This window comes from Nilaparvata lugens, chromosome 3, assembly GCF_014356525.2.
Source record: "Nilaparvata lugens isolate BPH chromosome 3, ASM1435652v1, whole genome shotgun sequence".
Classification (NCBI taxonomy): domain Eukaryota; kingdom Metazoa; phylum Arthropoda; class Insecta; order Hemiptera; family Delphacidae; genus Nilaparvata; species Nilaparvata lugens.
This window is the reverse complement of record NC_052506.1, coordinates 23,654,936-23,675,564: the sequence shown is the minus strand read 5'-3', so window position 1 is coordinate 23,675,564 and position 20,629 is coordinate 23,654,936. Positions and strand designations below refer to the sequence as shown.

Sequence of the window (20,629 nt, the reverse complement as noted above, 5' to 3'; positions counted from 1 at the left end):
TTAATTTTGCCCCTTGTTTGTAATTTTGTAAACTTCACGTCTGCACAGAATACGAATGTTTATAAGATGCATAGTTCCCGAGATATATGCGAAAAATGAAAAAATGGTACTTTCAAACCACCCCAACCCTTTAGCACAGGAGGTAGGGGTGGAGACTTTTGATATGTCAATCCTCTTACTATCCTCAAAAGAGCTGTGGAGTTGGAAATTGTGTACCAGACTTTCCCCTCTATAATCTTTCGTTGACTGGACTAAATGGCAACAAAAAGATAGGTATTCAATTCTGAGCAACCAAGGCAAAGGCTCTTGTGCGCGTATAAACCATGAAAGGTGTACCCGAATCTCATTTCCAAACAATATATGCATTCATTGTCTGCAATACAAACATTATGTTTATACAAAAAAAATGTATAAACATTATCTGCATTATCATATTTCCAACTTATGAATTGTGCCTTTGTTAGTATTGAAGAACGATTTGTTCCAAACCAAGATATTTTGAAAGACTGTTCCTGGCTTACTCCGAAAAAGTTTAAAGAAATGAAAAAACTTGTCAGTTTTCCTGCAGACGTACTTTGCGCTATCCCTAAACTGGAAAAAATATAAATAAGTTGAAAGTTAAGTTAATAAGTTAACTTTAGTCAAATGGGGGGGTACGTCATAAGGATACATCAATGATCAAAACTTTAAACACTTATAACTTTTGACAGAATGATCAGATCTCCTTGTACTACAGCTCATTCTTCTCAGCTCGTCAAGGCGGTTCAAAATCATGTATCATAACTGAAATTTGATCAAAAAATAAAAAATTCATCCTTTAGTGTATTTTAGCCCTCATTTAAATATAAAGAAAAATGTCCAATTTCTTTATTCAAAACTGTGTATTTCGGTAACCCGAGATGATAAAAAATGGTACTTGGTCTTGATTTGAAGAACAGAATCTCCTCCTTCATGTGAGGTAGATGAATTCCGTGAAAATATAATCGTGAGGTAAGATATGTTTGTTTCAAAAAATCAAGAGTTTGCGATATTTTCCTCATTTTCACAGTCTCGACAGTTTTTCGATAATAAACAGTCATGCAAGATGGATTTAAGGCAACGCAGCTTTAGAACATGTAATTGTCTTCCATTTGAGACCAATCGCAAGTTTCTATCATGTATCTTACTTGTTTTAGAGACTCTTGAATAACAGAAAAAATGAGAAATTGGAAATAATAATTTTTTCAATTGGCTGTAACTTTTGAACAGTATTGAAATCAGAAAAACGATTTATGAGAGCAAAAAGAGAAAAAACTCTCTACAACCTTGACTACTTTTTGGATTTTGAAGTGTTTCATAAGATATGCAATTTTGAATATGCGAAAAATGTATGATACCTTAATCATTTTCACAGTCTCGTATATTATTTAAAGTTGTGTAACTCGTGAAGCATTTTATTTGATTTGATTTGATCCTTGACGTATTCTTATGACTTACCCCCCCCCCCTTCAACTAGGAGATACTGAAATTGAATGTTTCTAACAGGTAATTCTCATAGAAAATAACCCTGGTAAGATGATTTCAGCTGAAATATGTATTATTTTGTTAGGAAGTCTTGAAAAGGTATTATAATGAAAAATTTGTATTTTGGCTGTAGGACATGATTTTCTATTTTTGGGTGTATTCCCCCTCCCGCCACTACTAAATTCAAAAATTCCCAAGGAATCCTGTTCATAATATTAGTTTTTCTTTCACGTGATGTGTGGTTTTTCATCTATACTAGAAAAATATCCAAGTTGTATTGGGTAGAAGTGGTGGGTTTGCATAATTTTGAAACCCCTTAAAAAATACCCGTTTTTGAAAATTCATAGCTCTGGAACCAAAAATGGTAGAATCCTGCGCAAATTTATTGGAAATTTTATTATCTTTAATTTTTGTGAAACCGTATATTTGGGATGCCCAATATTGGTACTATGATCCCTATCATGCAAATAAATTTGCAGAAATCGAAGGCCGTCCGGCTCGTAAATATAATGGGGTTCTAGCAATACCTACTATTACTTCAGGCCCCACAACTAATTAATGACGTCATAAGATGTAGATTGATTCTTCCTAGAATTATTAGTAGTTTCTACTACAGTAACTATACCCACAGTATGGCCATTAGAATATTTTTCCCGCCGCCGCCATGAAGATTCCAAATATTTAAATTTTACAATGGAGCTTATATGGGATTATAAGTAAAATCGCTTGCTTTTACTTATTGAAGTATATTTTTGTGATTATTAACTTCGATATAATTTTTTTCATGTTTTTTCTATATTCCCAATATATAGTTTTGGAACTTGAAATACAGTAGTAAATCGTAGATAATAGCGAGTGAAAATGAAAGGTAGGTAACGTAACATGAAAGCTGAATTTCCAAAAAAATACCATAAAACTTTTGAAATGTGTCATGATATTGTAATAAATTTTGTTCCATTGACGAATAATAAAGTTCTCATATTATATTTCTAGAAGAATGATGAAATTTTCATCATAGTAGTACCTAGTAGTTTGTTTTATTCAGCCAATAAGTCTGACGAAAATATTTAAGAATAAAAATAAGAATATTTTATAATATTATTTTAGAGCACAACATTGAATATAAACTCTGGAAGAGCCAATTATTCTAGCCATAGTACTACTTGATGAATTTTATAAACAAGTAAGAAATTGAAAAATAACACACATAACCATTATTGTTTATATTAAGTGATATTTCTAATCTTAACCACTGCTCATGGTAATGCAACTCGAAAATCATATCAATAGCTATTGTACCAACATGTTATGGGTAGGGTACTCAGTACTGAATAGAATCAATAGAAAAGTCAAGACGTCTTTAATCAGCTCTTAATCATGGTCAAATATTTCATAAAATGTTATATACAATTGAGCCACAAAAAAATATTTTGAAATTGGATTATTTGAAGTTCGATTTGATAAATGGGATGAGGAGGCTCCCACAAACTTGATCACAATAAATCTGTGGTACAAAAAACTCATCAGGAAAATGTTTTTCAGTTAGGTAAAACCTTTGATATTATGATGTTATGGACAGTTCCAGCACTTTGCATTTACTTTTTAATTTATTCAAAAGTTCTTTCACACACTTTATTTACACTGTTCTTCCACACTCTAATTACACTGTTATTTCACATTTTATTTACACTGTTCTTTCACACTTTAATTAAATTTCCCACTTACACTTTATTTACACTGTTCTTCTACCCTTCATGTAAACCGGTTTTTTGTAGAATTGAAGCTCTTTTTTTCTCATCGCTTGTATCCATTTTCGTTTCAATGTTTCATCTTTCGAAAAAGAAAGTACTGTACCATACAGAAACTTTTGGAGTCTTGTTATAATTCCCGCGACAATTAGGTACACAACAGTATTCCATGATTTAAAACCCCGAGTATTCATCATTACTTTTCACAAACAAATATCAGAAGAATGATAAACAAACCATATTTATTGAAATGGAAGATCGTTCCATTGAAATGGAACCATATTCATTGAAATGAAACCGTGAAAATTGAATTTGTAATTCCAATTTTGTCAATTACTGTTCTGGCCAGAGAACTCGAATTTTAGCGCCAGAATGCCAGACTATAGTTCTGCCAATAGCAGGCTTGTGTTTGCGCTGGCGCAGACCGTCCTGCTTGCTTGGCATTCTGGATGTTTTTTGTGAGTCGTCCTTGTCTTGTCTGTCTTGTCTTGTCAGCCCGTTTTGCAAGACCAAAGTTGTGTTGGTCATGTAATTTTCGATCGGAAATTTCTTGTAAATTGTTTGAGTGTCGTGTGTGTGAATTATGAATATAACAGCGTAAATAGTATTGAATTGAATTAATTTGAATTTATAAAGAATCCAGTTTGAGCTTTGTTCGAAACACAGTGTATGGCCTGCAAGTTGAACACAGAACCAACGAGAAGGCAGCCCGTAAGCAATAACCTGTCTTTCCCAGATTTTGTCCCACCCTGAATCTGACCAAAACACCTAATAAGGCTTCGAAGGGCAAGTAGTCAAGATTGAAATAAATTTGGTGAGTTTTTGCTCTTTTTTATTGTTCATTAATGCAGAGCTTAACTGTACAAATAACCTGGCTCAAATTGAAGATTAAATTTTGCCCCTTGTTTGTATTTGATTATTTAAATAGTAAATAACAGTCCTCTGGTAGCTCTAGCCTGAGCTTTGTTCAGAACATATCAGATGTGATAACAAGCGCTCTTATTCAATACCTACCTACTATTACTTAATAATAAGTATTTGTCTTATTTCGCTTGCTTACCGCCAGTAGATCATCAATCTACATGTGATGACGTCATAGTTTATTAAAGCTTCAGTTGTGGGGCCTGGAGTAATAGTAGGTATTGATTCTAGCCACAGCTTTAGCTCAGTAATAAGTGCATGAGTAACCTTATATAATAATGGACCATGAGAGGTCTAGACGACTGACCAAGTCTTACCGCCGCTTTCTTGTAGATACTGTAGAATACCAAGAAAGAAATCAAAAAGATAGTCGGTGACTGGAATACAGTAACCATATATCCAATCAAGAATAAGAGTTTCAAAACACTCAGCATGAATATTGGTGTGCACCAATTTATCCTTTTGAAATTCTATATTACTTACGATGCCAGTTCTGGAAGATCTCTGGAACCTTATGTGATATGTAGCAGACTTATTATAATAATTATCAGTAAATATTTGCTGATTGATATTTGTGACTATTATCAAAGGATGATAAGCAATAGTTGCTCAAAATAAAATTAATTTTTAATGATTCATTAATTATTGCATATGCTGCACTACAAAAATGCTTGGTGCCAAGACAGCTCAGACTGTATATCACGAGATGGATCAGGTAAGAATAAAAATTTCTAAAAACTTTGAATGCTGACAAAAAACACAAATATATTTCCATAAATAAACGCAACAATAAAATATATCAATACAAAATAAGCTTCCCAATATTTCTAATATCACAGGAGTTATTATCATTAAAAGTGATATTTGCTATAAAAATATGTATTAATACTGATATATAAATTCGGATTGATTCAGAATTTAGCAAATTTGAACATGTTCAGTTCATAGACTCGATAAATAATATATTTCAACCAATTATAAATAATCCAAAAAATGATTGCTTCAAATCTCAGGGGCATGAATTCGTGATATGCATGGAAATAAGCTTCCTACAGATTTCAAAATATATTTATGAAAAGAGTTCTTAATAAATATATGCCAATGTCTAACACATTGCGAAGTATTCAAGCTTGCATCAAAATTTATATAGCACTTTTGAATAATTCCCCGATTCACTAAAAAGGCCTTATTAATGAGCTCATTAACTGAAGTTCTCGATGAATAATTAATCATCTCCGACAATTAATTAGCCAAATCCTTTTGACTAAATCCATTTGGCTGGGCTACGGTATGGTCCAGCTCATGAATAATATTATTTTTCTATCAGTATTAGCTCCTGAATGGGAATATTTTACAGTTAAGAACTCATAATATCCACCGAGTTCACAAATAAACAAATAGTTAATATACATAAATAATTTGACAATAAAATGGGACTGGCTTGTTTATTTTAAAATAATTGAAAAGGAACCCTATTTTCTGATGCATCTATCTTCCACAAAATCTCAAGCCAGAGAGCTGTGTTCCTAGAAAATTTTCATCTTCTTCCTCTAAAATTTGTAAGCCCTCGCCTGATTGGTTTTCAAGTCTTTGTAAGACATTATATGATTGGCTATTCAAGATTCAGGGTTTCCCTAGCTTTTTGTTACACAACAAATGTATAAAAAATAACTATTATTAATTACTAGCATTTATTGTAGGTTACTAAATTGTATAGTGGGCCATAAGAATTACAATTAAAAGAATCACGTTAAACAATGATGCAATAATTGTACAAATTCCATACATTGATCTCTATATATATGATCTCTAGTTACTCTTGTTTTTGTGATTTTTTAGATACCAATAAATATTCGGAGTATCACAATAATTAATGTCTTCATATTCACATACCATTCCCTTACATTTAATATTTATAATTATAGTGGAACTAGCCGTCAGGCTCACTTCTCTCGCCATATCCGTCTAGCCAGGGGGCTCCGCCCCCTGGACCCCCGACTGGATCGTCCAAGAATGAGATCAGCAGGCTCGCTTCGCTCACCTGCATTTTTCATTTGAGCATTTTTATCATATGTTAGGGCGATCCAGTCGGGGGTCCAGACTAAACGTCTGGTTAAACGGATATGGCGAGTGAAGCGAGCCTGACGGCTAGTAATATAGTATTCCCAGGAATAGCTCTGATTGAGGTAGCAGTGCCCAATCAATTTTTCCGCGATAAATGCATTTCAATCTTCAACTTGGTGCCAACCTAACAAAGTCAACTTAACTTAATGCCAACCTGACAAAATTATTAATTTAGTTACCAGTTAACAACTGTTTCAAAGAGGTACTCTCTCTAGATTATAGTTCTATATTAACATATGGTATGGACATTTTTCAATTATAATTAAAGAGAATAAGAAGAATATACATGCTAAAAGACGAACTTTAAACCCAATAAAAACTACCCTTAGAGTTGAAATATTGCCAATATTGCCAAAAGATTTCTTAGTGCGCCTCTAAAGGGCCAACTGAACATACCTACCAAATTTGAACGTTTTTGGTCCAGTAGATTTTTAATTCTGCGAGTGAGTGAGTGAGTCAGTCAGTGAGTGAGTGCCATTTCGCTTTTTATATATATATATATATTTATTTATTTATATATTTATTCATTTATTTATTTATTTATTTATACATAGATATTATAGTGGAATAAAATGTATTTTTGTTACAATAGCTGGTTGGTCGGTCAGCTGATTAATTGAGCAATAAGTTGAATAAATTGTCGGTAGAACTGAGATCATGTGACCTACAAAATCAAAACAAGAATTCCAACCTCTAAATTACATGAATGTTTATTTTTGTGTTTGCCAAGAACAAATTACAATATTTTCCATAATGTTATTTATGGCAAAGAATTTAGACTAGTCTATAATTAGATCTTTCATTGATCTCTTATCGCTTTATCGATAATAGCTGTACCTCTTATCAGAAAAGAGGATTCAATTTTATAATAATTCTACCTTGACTATGCTGATCGTTTTTCAATTTGCTAATTCTTTCTAAAATGATCTATTTTATTTGATTATTACATTGAGAGTCACACCTGACAGCACATTTTGTAGAACATGATTTTTCTCCATAAACTTTCGAGATTAAATGGAAAAATTGAAAAAAGTCCGAAATTTTAGGGGTTTTGGGGTTGAAGCCGCCCTCTGGCGTGTCAGCAAATTTCAGATTCGAATTCAGCGCCCCAAAATACGTATAGAAGTGTCGAGAAAAATTCTTTCAGGGCTGTTTCCTGAAAAATGACCATTTGACTGGACTATAACAACATGTTTGCTAACCAGATTCCATGTTAATACACATGAAACTTGGCATCTTCGATCTTGACCAATAGCAGGATGTTTTCCAAACTTTATAGTGGTGAGAGCGGAATTTCGAAATGTACGCAAGTCAAGAAACTAAAAATAAAATATCTCAAACAAACAAAATATCAAAATACAGTAGAACAAAATATCTCTATAGTTATTATTTTCGAATAAAGTATTTTAATAGGGCTCCTTGAATATTGAATAATTATTATAGAAAATTATAAGTATACTTAAATTTAGAGATTGCTGGTAAATTTAGAGACTTTTACATTTTTTTCCGAACACTTTCTATGAAAAACATATGAATCATCCCACCTAGTATAATTATTTTCAAATATTTGGTTGTTATACACGAAAGAAGAAGTAATCAAAAAAAAATCTTTTTCATTTTTTATCAGTATTGTACCTATTATTTTCCAGAGAGTTTTCTTAAAGTCCAGTATTCGCAATTTATTAGTTTAAAATAATTCTTTAGTTTATTTCATAGAACAATAATACCTACTAGCGTTTAGCTAGACTAATCAATTTTTGTTGATCTGCTTGTTTCAGGGATGGAACGACGTCGGCTTCCATGGTTCAGATCAGATTCCGACCCCAAATTTGGACGCTCTGGCCTTCAACGGCGTCATACTCAACAATCACTACGTGCAACCGCAATGCACGCCTTCAAGAGCCGCTCTGATGACGGGGCGTTATCCTATCAAGACTGGTTGGTAACTAGCTTTGAATTTCTAAAATACTGTTGAAATTGCAATAGTTGCACCATCTACGTTCACAATATAATATATAGATATACAAAATACAGAATAACTTCACAAAATGAATACACAATAATGTTAACCTCATAAAAATCGGTGCGGTGCTGTTCCAGTCTAATATGCCATTCCTATAGGCCTATATCTTGTATTATGTATGTTCATGAATATGAACTCCCGTTTCCTAATCATTTCTCAATCTAAAAGAAAAGACCGCCAAATTATACAGGTAGAGACTGGGGACTGTTGATATTATGTTATCATTGAACTTGAGAATCTAGGTGGTATCCTGAACATAAATCTTAAAACCCTTTTCTGTGCACGAAAAATTGGTGCTGAATGACTTAACCCCCCCCCTCCTCACAGATAATATATTTGTTGGATTATAAAAATATAATTATATTGCATAAGAAAATACAAACTGGCTAGCTTGTTTTTTTTCATAGTCAGTTTGTTATTAGAATAGGAAATTACTGAACTATTAGCTTGTATTTTTTCATGCAACGAAGGTCCAGATATATATGATTCTATTTCCATACTTAACTCAAAAATCATTGAATAATCAACAGGGACAATAAATTCTATTTTACTCCTGTCATGTCTGGTTCAGGATATTTTCTAATATTTGAAAATTGTTGCCATTGTAGGTATGCAAGGACCGCCCCTACTGGCCGCGGAACCGCGCGGCCTCCCGCTTTCCTACAAAATCCTGCCGCAGTACATGCGGGACCTGGGTTACAGCACACACGCGGTCGGCAAATGGCATCTCGGCTACTATCGCCGCGACTATACGCCGCAGTATCGCGGCTTCGACACTCATCTCGGATATTACGGCGGTTTCACTAGCTACTACGACTATATTCTCCAGGATATTGTGAGCATACAATAAAAATAATCCATACAGCTATCAAGAAATTCATTATAGTCTATCAACTATACTTTCGACTTGGAGAGATATGCGGAGCAGAGAAAAGTATGGATACAGCAGTGGCGATGTTGCCGTGCTGAAGCGGACAGCCTTTTAGTGAGTGTTCAACAGCTCATGATACACATAAGTAGTTTCCTTTCTGAAATCATTTCATCGACCGAGTCTGATCGAAAACTTGGCAATAACTGCGCTTCTTTCTATGACCTATTCATCACTGTAGTTGGCTGATGTCCTATCCCTCCATTTCTCTGCTTCGCATATCCCTCAAAGTCGGAGTTTTCAAATAAATTATTATATTTTCAAGTATACTAATATTCATTCTAAGAGCCAGACCACGTTTAGCGTTTTTTTCAGGCGCCAACTCAATCAGCTAATCGGAGAGCTTTCTGCCATTTGCAAGCTCTCCAATTGGCTGATTGTGTTGACGCCTGAAATAACACTTCGTGGTCTGGCACTTTTATTCTTCATAGGACAAGACAGTACTTATCCTTTTTCTGTTCAACAATTCACATGAATCTGTAATCACCAACATTATTTGTTATACTCCCAATAAGTGAACCGGTCTTTTCGCCTTTTCTGAATTCGTATTCCTATTCAATAAAAAAGACTAAGAAATTGTCAAAAACAATTCTTAGTCTTTCCATTCAATATGAATAATATTACCACAATATCAACTTCTCAACTACACAGCAAGTGAAATTCTTATTCCGTTACCTGATTGATATTTTAAAGCTCAAAAGTTCAGTTGAACCCATTCCCAGCAACTTGCTACTCTCAATAAGGGCCAGACCATAAGCGTTTTTTCAGTCGCCAACCGAATCAGCCAAACGGAGAGCTACCTGCCCTGCCGACTTGTCCGCCCGCCGCCAGTGCGAAAACGCTTTATATGGTATGACCCTTCGTGTGCCAGTAGCTTCGCTTGCTCTGAATCCCCCGGTTGTTGCAGTACCCAGAGGGCGAGTTCACCGGCTTCGACCTGCGTCGCAACGGCAGCATCGCCTACGACCTGCAAGGCCGGTACGCGACCGACGTCTACACAGAGGAGGCGGTGAACGTGATCCACAGCCATCCGGTGGGGCGGCCGCTCTTCCTGTATGTGGCCCACCTGGCGGTTCATGCCGGCAACCGCGGAAAGCTGCTAGAGGCGCCGCAGGAGGTCATCAACCGGTTCCAGCATATCGTCGATCCTCAGCGGCGCACTTATGCCGGTGAGTATAATAGGGGCGTTCATGTGATCATTAATACTAATAGTCGATTTAAAACTACTTCCGACTTATAGGGATATGCGGAGCAGCGAAAAGTAGGGATACAGCGGCGGCGATGTTGCCGTGCTAAAGCGGACAGCGTTTAGTCGTCTTTAGTGAGTGTCCAACACCTCATGATATGCATTCCTAGTTTCCTGCATCAACTGAGTCTGATCGTCAATTATTTGGTGTACTTCTTTCTAATTACATCACTGTAATTGGATAATCTCCCTCGATTTCTCTGCTCCGCATATCCCTCCAAGTCGGAGGTAATTCTATATTCCGTACAAAATTACTTTTGACTTGGGAGGGACATGCGCAGCAGAGAAGGCATACCGAGATAGGGATACAACGGCCGTGATGTTGCCATTCTGAACCAGCCAGTGTTCTCTCATTTCTAGTGAGTATTCAAGCGTTCATGTTAAACTTATGAAGTTTCCTCTCTGAAAGCATTCAGTCGACTGACTCTAATCGATAAATTGGCAACTGCGCTTCTACCTATGACTATCCATCACTGTAATTGGCTGATCTCCCTCCATTTCTCTGCGCTGCATATTCCTCCAAGTCAAAAGTAATTTTGTATGAAGTATAGGTATAGCTGCGAAGCATAGATAATGCAGTAGTGCTTTCTAATAAGAACGAATTGATAAGATAAAATATAGAAGAAAAGTATTAATAGGATTAAAGAAACAATAAATTAAATGAATAAGAATGAAAAGAATTTAACAAGAAAGAATTCATGTTGGAGCTGAGCTATAAATCGCTCTTGGGTCCTGACCATTGACATGAACTGCGATAATAGCTCGGTTAATTTTGTCAGCTAGTATCGTGGATCCAAACATGGATGTTGACAGTTTTGTTGAGAAAGTTTTCTTGAGACCAGCATTATGAAACAAAAGCAATAACAACCACCACAATAGATTTCTACTGCACAAGTTGTGGAAATAGCTCAAGAATTGAGCACGAAACTTGAAAAAATTGAAGTACAGTATATATCACATTCAATATTATAGAAATACTAGTAGGTATGGTACCCTTGTAATATTTTTTTATTGAACACTCATTTATTATAATTTTTATATTGTTCAAGTTTTTAGTTTATTATAAATCAATATCATAATTAAATATAGAATAGAATGACTTTTTTATTTATGACGAGGCGAAGTTTGGACAGTAATGTCCACTCTACCACTTAACCACGTCGTTAGCAGAAAATACAAATACAATACAAAATATACAGAGATAATAAAGAAATCGAAACAAAAAATGAAATAAAATGTAATAAATGTGAGGGTTTAATACCGGAAAATAAAAGTCATAGAAAATAAGTATTTTTTCTATAAACTAAATCACTTTACTGCTGAAAGAGAAGACAAAAAATATTAAAATAAATCAATACATAGGCTACTGTCATATTACAAGGGTACTCATAATATCTCAGAATGCAGCCGATGTGACTTACACCACTTTGCTTTTAACATGATCAATCATTAGTTGAATTTTCAATTAGCCCTATCAAAATACTTTATATTCATATTATAGGTATTCAAGTATCAATATTCATCAAACTCAGAATAATCAAACTGGTCTTTTTATTTATTCATTCATCTACTTGTCTATTTATGTATTTTTATTTTTATTTTTTTAAAGCGATGGTGGCCAAACTGGATGAGTCAGTGGGTGAAATAGTTTCAGCTCTTCACCGCAGATCCATGTTGGATAACACAATTATCGTTTTCATGTCAGACAATGGAGCACCAGCTACTGACAACCAGCGACCAAACATTGGCCTGTTTCCCAATTGGGGCTCGAACTACCCTCTGCGAGGGGTGAGTAGAATCATTATTCATTTTATTTATTTATTTAACTATACAATCCATGACACTCATGATCATACAAATGATCAGGAAAGGAACAACAGACCTAGCTCAAAACTGTCGGAAATTTCATGTTTTCTGTTCGAAATGTCTAGATATTGACGAACTGTAATTATTAATTAAAGAATAACTATGGGTCAGATAAAAATGATTCAGATCCAGTCACAGGGACACATGATTTATTCAACTTCAAAAACTTGAAACATACATTTTTCGGGGACAATATTTCACTTTCCACCCTGTAAATGTATTCGTAGTAGACATACACTGATAGTGTTATTGGTACATTGTTCTAGTATATTTCTAAACCTTCAAAATTATATCTAGTTCAAGGCTGTAAGTCCATCTTCTACGGCTGGAGCGTTATTGGAAAAAGAGCAAAAACAACTGTTTGCAGCGGAAAACACTCTTTTTTCACCATTTTACCAAACCTGAACAATTAGAAAACCATATGTAACTCATGACCCCTTGAAGGTAAAGACTTGAAAATGGTATCAATCATCTTTTCGTGAAGATGTGTGGAAATAGATTATCCATGATGGCAATCTCAAAAATGTTTGTCATCATAGAAAAAACCAAGATGGCGGCCAAAAATCTGATTTCAAGAGTTTGAAGTTATATTGACCATAGTAAAAGTTATTGGAAATAGATAAATCTTCCGGATATTGTAGTATGATTATTTTGAAGCTTCCAGATGGCTGAATTGAGTGAGCCAATATCCTCGACATTATTAGAATTACAGACGATTTCTTGAAAATTGGTTTATTTTTGCCGCCATCTTGTTTTTTGTGATGACAAAATGTTTGAGATTGCCATCATGGGTAATCTCATAGCCACCTCTAATACAAAGCCCCGGCCTACGATATTGCAACGTCGCAGTGTAGGCCTAGAATCTAATACATGATTGGTGAAAAAGATTTAAAAAAATACCAGCTGATCTTTTTCACCAATCATGTATTAGATTCTAGGCCTACACTGCGACGTTGCAATATCGTAGGCCGGGGCATTGTATTTGAGGTGGCTATGGTAATCTCTTTCTACACATTATTACAAATAATAAAAGAGAATAAATTTAAAAGAAATTGATACCATTCACAAATCTGTACCTTCAAGGAGTCATGAGTTACACGGTTTTCCAATTGTTGGGATTGGCATTTGGTGGAAAAAGCATGTTCTCCGCTGCAAACAGTACTTTTCTCTCTTTTTCCGATGACGCTCCAGCCGTGAAATATGGACTTACAGCCTCCAACCAGATGTCATTTTGAAGCTTTGGAAATATACTAGAACACAGTACCAATAACACTAGTGTATGTCCACTGCGAATTCATTTACAGAGTGGAAAGTGAAAAATTGTCCCCGAAAAATGTATGTTTCAAGTTTTTGAAGTTGAATAAATCATGAAAAGAGTGGTCGAAATGAGTCGATTCTCTCGATCATCCTAGTTTGGTTAATTCTAAACACTTTGGTGGTAAAACCAAAGCTTGTTACCTTGTTACCTCATGCATAGAAATGGAAAAGCGCACCAGAAACCGTGCAGGCGGGTTTTCTTTGGAGGGCGCTGGAGAACTCATTTCTTGACTTACAGTGCATGAAGATATATCGTTCCAAAGTTGAAAAAACGCTCTAAATTTCATAGATTCAAATATCTCTGTATCTCTTGCACGAAAAAAGTTATAATGGAATGAAATATTTGAAAAAACGTTTTTTTTGGGCTTTAGGAGGTTATAACCACTAAAAGAATATGCGTTTTAGAGGAGAATTTCATAAAAACAAAAATTTTAGAAGAAGATTTTAAAAATATTTTCGTCTAGAAAAATGATTGAATATCTTGAACGGTTATTGAAATACAAGCAATATAACAAAACCCTGAAAATTTTGGCGGACATCTTGTTTCCGATGTGTTTGCCTGTGATTTCGACTTATCATCATCACGATCCTTATTATGCTAGACCTAACGAAGAAATTGAGACATCTTCCAGGGCTGTTACCCAAAAATGACCACGGAGTGCCTTATTCATACTCCGAATTAGCTGACATGCATTTAATGTATGGATGGGACACTGTAATAGTACTGAAGCAAGACGTTTGTATCAAGAGAACTTCCTAACCGATATGTCCAAGTTCAAGGTTTTTTGCCACTATTCATCAACGTCTGTCTGAAACAGATTCTTTGATATCCAAAGAGCACATTTATGCAGGCAGACCCGATCTACTATGACTGTTGAGTTAGAAGAACAAGTTCTTAATGAAATTTATGAACATCCAGAGAAGAGCACAAGAGAATTGTCAGTGCAGTTTAATGTCAATCAATCTATTATTTGGAGGATACTAAAATAGCAAAATTACATCCATACCACCTCCAGAAAGTTCATACTCTATTGCCACGAGACTGTATTCCCCGTGCTGGTATTTGCCGATGGTTTTTAGTAAAACTTGTTTACCCAAACTTCTTAACAACCGTTTTATTTACCGACGAGGCACACTTTACAAGAACAGCTATCGTTAACGTCCACAACCAATATATTTGGGCAGCTGAGAATCCTCATGCCATCAATCCTAATCTTCCACAACATCAGTTTTCAGTAAACATTTGGGCAGGAATCATAGGAGATCATCTACTACTTCGGTTTGAGCTTCCTCCCAGGCTTAATGGCATAATCTACTAGTCTTTTGGTATAAGTTTAATGTCATTTAGATATGCTACTTTTATATAAAAAAAACTTTTCATGAAAAACCGAATATTTTATTTGCAATCAGCTATAGCCTATAAGTTATTAGTTCTCTCCTCATAAAACAGCAAATTTTTATGGTGTAATGTACTACATAAGAATACAATTTATTTAACTTTTATTCGAATTTAGTTTACACAGCTTACATAATTCTTTTCAGAATTAAATTCTCTACAATTTTTATTGCGAAAAATTATTTGTTTACTGGTCATTAAAGAAAGTTATTGGGCATCAAACGTAGAGTCTGTGTTTTTCTACTTGAATTTTTTGCATATTTCAACTTTTTTCTCAAAAACTACTCACACTACAGCTTCCAGACTAGTTTTATTCAATTTTTCAGATACTTTTCCATATGAATCCAGCATAAGTTTTTCAAAAACTAGTCCCCAAACAATTCAGCATCGGTGTATTTCACCAGAGGAACTGAATTCCGGGCGAAATCTTTCACTCTGTATAGCTCGCTAATGAAGCATTTATGGATATATGTTTATATGAACTGTTTTTCTTATTTTCACCTCTACTATCACGTATTAAAATATTTTACCATAATTATGAATCATCCTGAATATCTCACAATAACTAAATAGCAAGCGAAATAAAAATTTCTGTCAATAATGACCGCCATCTGAATTATTCAATGATGACGAGTATTTTCGCTGTTCCATCATCAATATTCCTATTCGGCTTGTTGTAACGAAGCAGTGTAGGCCTAGAATCTAATACATGATTGGTGAAAAAGATTTAAAAAAATACCAGCTGATCTTTTTCACCAATCATGTATTAGATTCTAGGCCTACACTGCGACGTTGCAATATCGTAGGCCGGGGCATTGTATTTGAGGTGGCTATGGTAATCTCTTTCTACACATTATTACAAATAATAAAAGAGAAGAAATTTAAAAGAAATTGATACCATTCACAAATCTGTACCTTCAAGGAGTCATGAGTTACACGGTTTTCCAATTGTTGGGATTGGCATTTGGTGGAAAAGGCATGTTCTCCACTGCAAACAGTACTTTTCTCTCTTTTTCCGATGACGCTCCAGCCGTGAAATATGGACTTACAGCCTCCAACCAGATGTCATTTTGAAGCTTTGGAAATATACTAGAACACAGTACCAATAACACTAGTGTATGTCTACTGCGAATTCATTTACAGAGTGGAAAGTGAAAAATTGTCCTCGAAAAATGTATGTTTCAAGTTTTTGAAGTTGAATAAATCATGAAAAGAGTGGTCGAAATGAGTCGATTCTCTCGATCATCCTAGTTTGGTTAATTCTAAACACTTTGGTGGTAAAACCAAAGCTTGTTACCTTGTTACCTCATGCATAGAAATGGAAAAGCGCACCAGAAACCGTGCAGGCGGGTTTTCTTTGGAGGGCGCTGGAGAACTCATTTCTTGACTTACAGTGCATGAAGATATATCGTTCCAAAGTTGAAAAAACGCTCTAAATTTCATAGATTCAAAATATCTCTGTATCTCTTGCACGAAAAAAGTTATAATGGAATGAAATATTTGAAAAAACGTTTTTTTGGGCTTTAGGAGGTTATAACCACTAAAAAATATGCGTTTTAGAGGAGAATTTCATAAAAACAAAAATTGTAGAAGAAGATTTTAAAAATATTTTCGTCTAGAAAAATGATTGAATATCTTGAACGGTTATTGAAATACAAGCAATATAACAAAACCCTGAAAATTTTGGCGGACATCTTGTTTCCGATGTGTTTGCCTGTGATTTCGACTTATCATCATCACGATCCTTATTATGCTAGACCTAACGAAGAAATTGAGACATCTTCCAGGGCTGTTACCCAAAAATGACCACGGAGTGCCTTATTCATGACATTTGCGCCCGGACTAAATAACAACCGGCTAAAATTAGAGCTTCAAAAAAATAAAGTTCATTTCAAAATTGAAATTCACACTTGGCAGAAAAAGAGACTTCAACTAACCTTTCAACCTTAAATTAGCCTAGGCATAAGTGTAGACAAGGGAGGGTCCTTGAAAATTTGGCCAACTTTCTGAGGCTACAATACATTTGGGGAAAAAGGCATGAGAAAAAATAGAAAATGAAATCAAATTTAGGGGGCTAGCCAGGTCCTCCTTAATTTCTGAAACTTTTTAATGGCACATACGTAATATCTTATACAGTCAAGTGAGCTCTAAACCCACTGGTAGGCATGGACGTTTAATCATCTCATCAAATCACCCATGCACTTTCCATTCAATTACTCACGCAAACACGTTAACAAATTATGACATTAAAATTTATCAATAAATTTATAAAATTAACATTGTTCAAAATTCAATTATTTTATATTGTTTTTCATTCAACAGGCAAAAGAAACATTGTGGGAAGGAGGCATTCGAAGTCCGTCATTTATTTGGTCAACCACCTTTCAACAAAGCCCAAGAGTGTCAACAAATCTCATGCATATCACAGACTGGTTGCCCACACTCTATGCAGCGGCAGGTAACATCTACATTTATATTTATGGAAAAATGAATCAAATATTCATTATATGTTCCCTGGTTTCCTAAGTACTTCAAAGTAATCTTTGTTGAAATAAATAACAAGCGAATGAATGAAATACATTACAGAAACCAAATACAATTGATTTATTGATGTTATTTTCCATGACAAAGCGCTACTTAATAACTACCGGTAAAGGCTAATGAAGCTCCTCTCAGGAGTAAAATTCTCTCTTCATTTCTTATCAAAAATTAGGTTGAGTTTTACGTGTGTGAAACACAGTATCTAGACTACAACAAAGTGATTATTTTCTTATTTGTGTTTCACTAGGTACCCGTATAGATTATCCTGCGTCGGAATACAATTCTAAATGGTAATTCAATATATTATGTCAAATTTGTGAAAATGTAGGCTACCCTGTACGTAAATTAATTATGCTCTAAGGCCGCCTTTACACCAGAGTTGTCAACTGAAAGTTTTCAACAAATTGCCGCAGTTCGTTTCCAATCTCTTAACAGCAACATTTTGTCGACAACTTGTGCTAACACACAAGTTTCCAACAAAATGTTTGTTCCCCACTCAGTGTGGGAAATACTGAGAAAGTTACCAACAAAATGTTCCCTTTATACAATTTTAGGCCGACTACACTCTGAAGACAAAAAGTTAAAAACTTTTGTTAATTCATATTTGAGAACAGCAACATATTTCCTACAAGGAAATCGACAATTTTTTGTTCAAATAAAACTTTTTGTAGACAACATTTTGTTGACAACTTTGTTGTAAAAGCAGCTCAACTTAGTGTGATGACAGGGGCTGAGCTCCAATTTTAATTCAATATTATTTATTCTTTATTCATCCATACAATAAGTACATCATCAAAATGATAGGGAGAGAAAAAATAAGGTAACCTTGTGCTATTCCTCTCCCAAATTTAGATAAGGTTACACATAGTCCGAAATAGGTTAAGTCTTATAGTTGTTCACTTCACATAGCTATAGCTATATAATTATAGTATAGACAATTATAGATAGCTATAGTATTGACAAAAAATCCATGAATAATTGCCTTAATTAAGGGCGGAGTTAGGACTCTAGGTCCTCTGCCCAGCCTTGTGCTATTCCTCTCTCAAATTTGGATAAGGTTACTCGTAGTCCGAAACAGGTCAAGTTTTATAGTTCACTTCATAAAATTTTCGTTTTTTTACTCGATAATTCTAGGCGGAGACAAGTTTGCTATGCCTCCAGACATAGACGGCGTTGACCACTGGTATTCGCTGCAGTGGAAACTGCCATCTCCACGCAAGCAAGCTCTTCTCAACATCAACGAAAGGGACAAAATTTGGATAAGGTTACACATAGTCCGAAACAGGTCAAGTTTTATAGTTCACTTCATAAAATTTTCGTTTTTTTACTCGATAATTCTAGGCGGAGACAAGTTTGCTATGCCTCCAGACATAGACGGCGTTGACCACTGGTATTCGCTGCAGTGGAAACTGCCATCTCCACGCAAGCAAGCTCTTCTCAACATCAACGAAAGGGACAGAAATGCCGCCATTATAACATCCTACGAGACGGGCATTTCACGAAACACTTGGAAAATGATATTCGGTGAGTCATAATGATAATGATTAGAAATTTTGAAAATTAATAAAACATGGTTGATTTTTTTTTAATTTAGCACTAAAATTCTATATAGGCCTTGGCCGCCTCCACTACAGCTCTCCAAGCTTTTCTGTCTTTTTTCTCCACCCTCTACATCCCATTTTTGGAGATCGTCTCTCACTTCATCCTCCCACCTTCATCTTGGACTTCCTCCCTTCCTTCTGGAATGCAGCCTCCCTTTGAATATTATTTTACACATTCTGCTCTCGTCATTCATTCTACAGATATGTCCAAACTTTAGACCAGTTATAGAATAGACACGCTGGGAAGTCTAGCCTCTGAAGCCAACATCTACTGTCATATCTCCAAATCGTGACGTCATCATCGAATAGAAAACTTTCAGATTGTGTTTATTTCAGAAGGATGTAAATTATTATTCATTAAAATGGTAAACTCCAGCTGCGCTCCCGCTGGAATAGACACAATCTGCTATGGAAAACAATGTAAACAAACTCTACAGAAAAGTTTTCTATCTGATGGTGACGTCACGATTTGGAGATATGGCAGTAGATGTTGGCTTCATCGACTTTCAGTATGAATATACAATAGGCCGTGTCTATTCTATAACTGGTCTAAGGTCCAAACCACCTAATTCGGTTAAATAAGGTGAAATTTATAAATTGTTGAACTGGATTCATACATATGTCAGTATCAGTGTAGCCTAAGTGACCGGCACAGTGAAAATATCATTGCTATGAGTTCTAATTGGACTATTCCCACTCAGCCCGTTCTCTGTACATTGGTACAAATGGTCAGAGATGGTCCAATGGTCCATTTGTGTGCCATTCTCTGTACATTGGTACAAATGGTCAGAGATGGTCCAATGGTCCATTTGTGTGCCATTCTCTGTACATTGGTACAAATGGTCAGAGATGGTCCAATGGTCCATTTGTGTGCCATTCTCTGTACATTGGTACAAATGGTCAGAGATGGTCCAATGGTCCATTTGTGTACATCTCTGTCTGAGAGAGTTTAATGACATCCAATTCTATATCTAGGCTGTATTATAGATTTCATTTTCATAATATGTTCGACCACTGTAGAACATTTTTTAGCAGGATACATCTGTGTATTTATTTATCAATTTATCCCCAGGAATACATAGGCTACAATTGAGAAGTTAAAACTGAAAATCATTAAAAACGATCAGATAACTTGTTCTTTGCACTAGAGAAAATTTTGTCCAGGAAACATCTTTAAATAGAATAATAATTTATTATTTTGTCAAAATTACGTGAATGATTTTCATCAGAGTTGAAAATTCTCAGCAAAAAAAATGGGTTTAATTGATCTCGAACCCGCAACTTTTCATTCATCATTCACGCGTGCTACCAAATTATGCCACGAATGGATCACTTTGAGAAAGCACTTTTTACTTTCCTTGCCCTATTACCAGAGGTGAGGAAAGTATTGCTTTCCAAAAAAAATAAGGTACTCT

The 20,629-nt window shown here is 35.0% G+C and overlaps 1 protein-coding gene across 1 annotated transcript in view; it reads left to right on the top strand.

Moving 5' to 3' along the window:
* Positions 1–20,629, top strand: part of LOC111058431 (arylsulfatase B) — a 119,277-nt gene that overhangs the window by 90,432 nt on the left and 8,216 nt on the right. Inside the window, exons 2-8 of the mRNA XM_039423340.1 lie at positions 8,075–8,234; positions 8,928–9,154; positions 10,155–10,416; positions 12,103–12,281; positions 17,395–17,530; positions 18,748–18,848; positions 19,056–19,137. Of these exons, the coding sequence (XP_039279274.1) occupies positions 8,075–8,234; positions 8,928–9,154; positions 10,155–10,416; positions 12,103–12,281; positions 17,395–17,530; positions 18,748–18,848; positions 19,056–19,137 (1,147 nt within the window). The remainder of the gene's footprint in view (positions 1–8,074; positions 8,235–8,927; positions 9,155–10,154; positions 10,417–12,102; positions 12,282–17,394; positions 17,531–18,747; positions 18,849–19,055; positions 19,138–20,629) is intronic.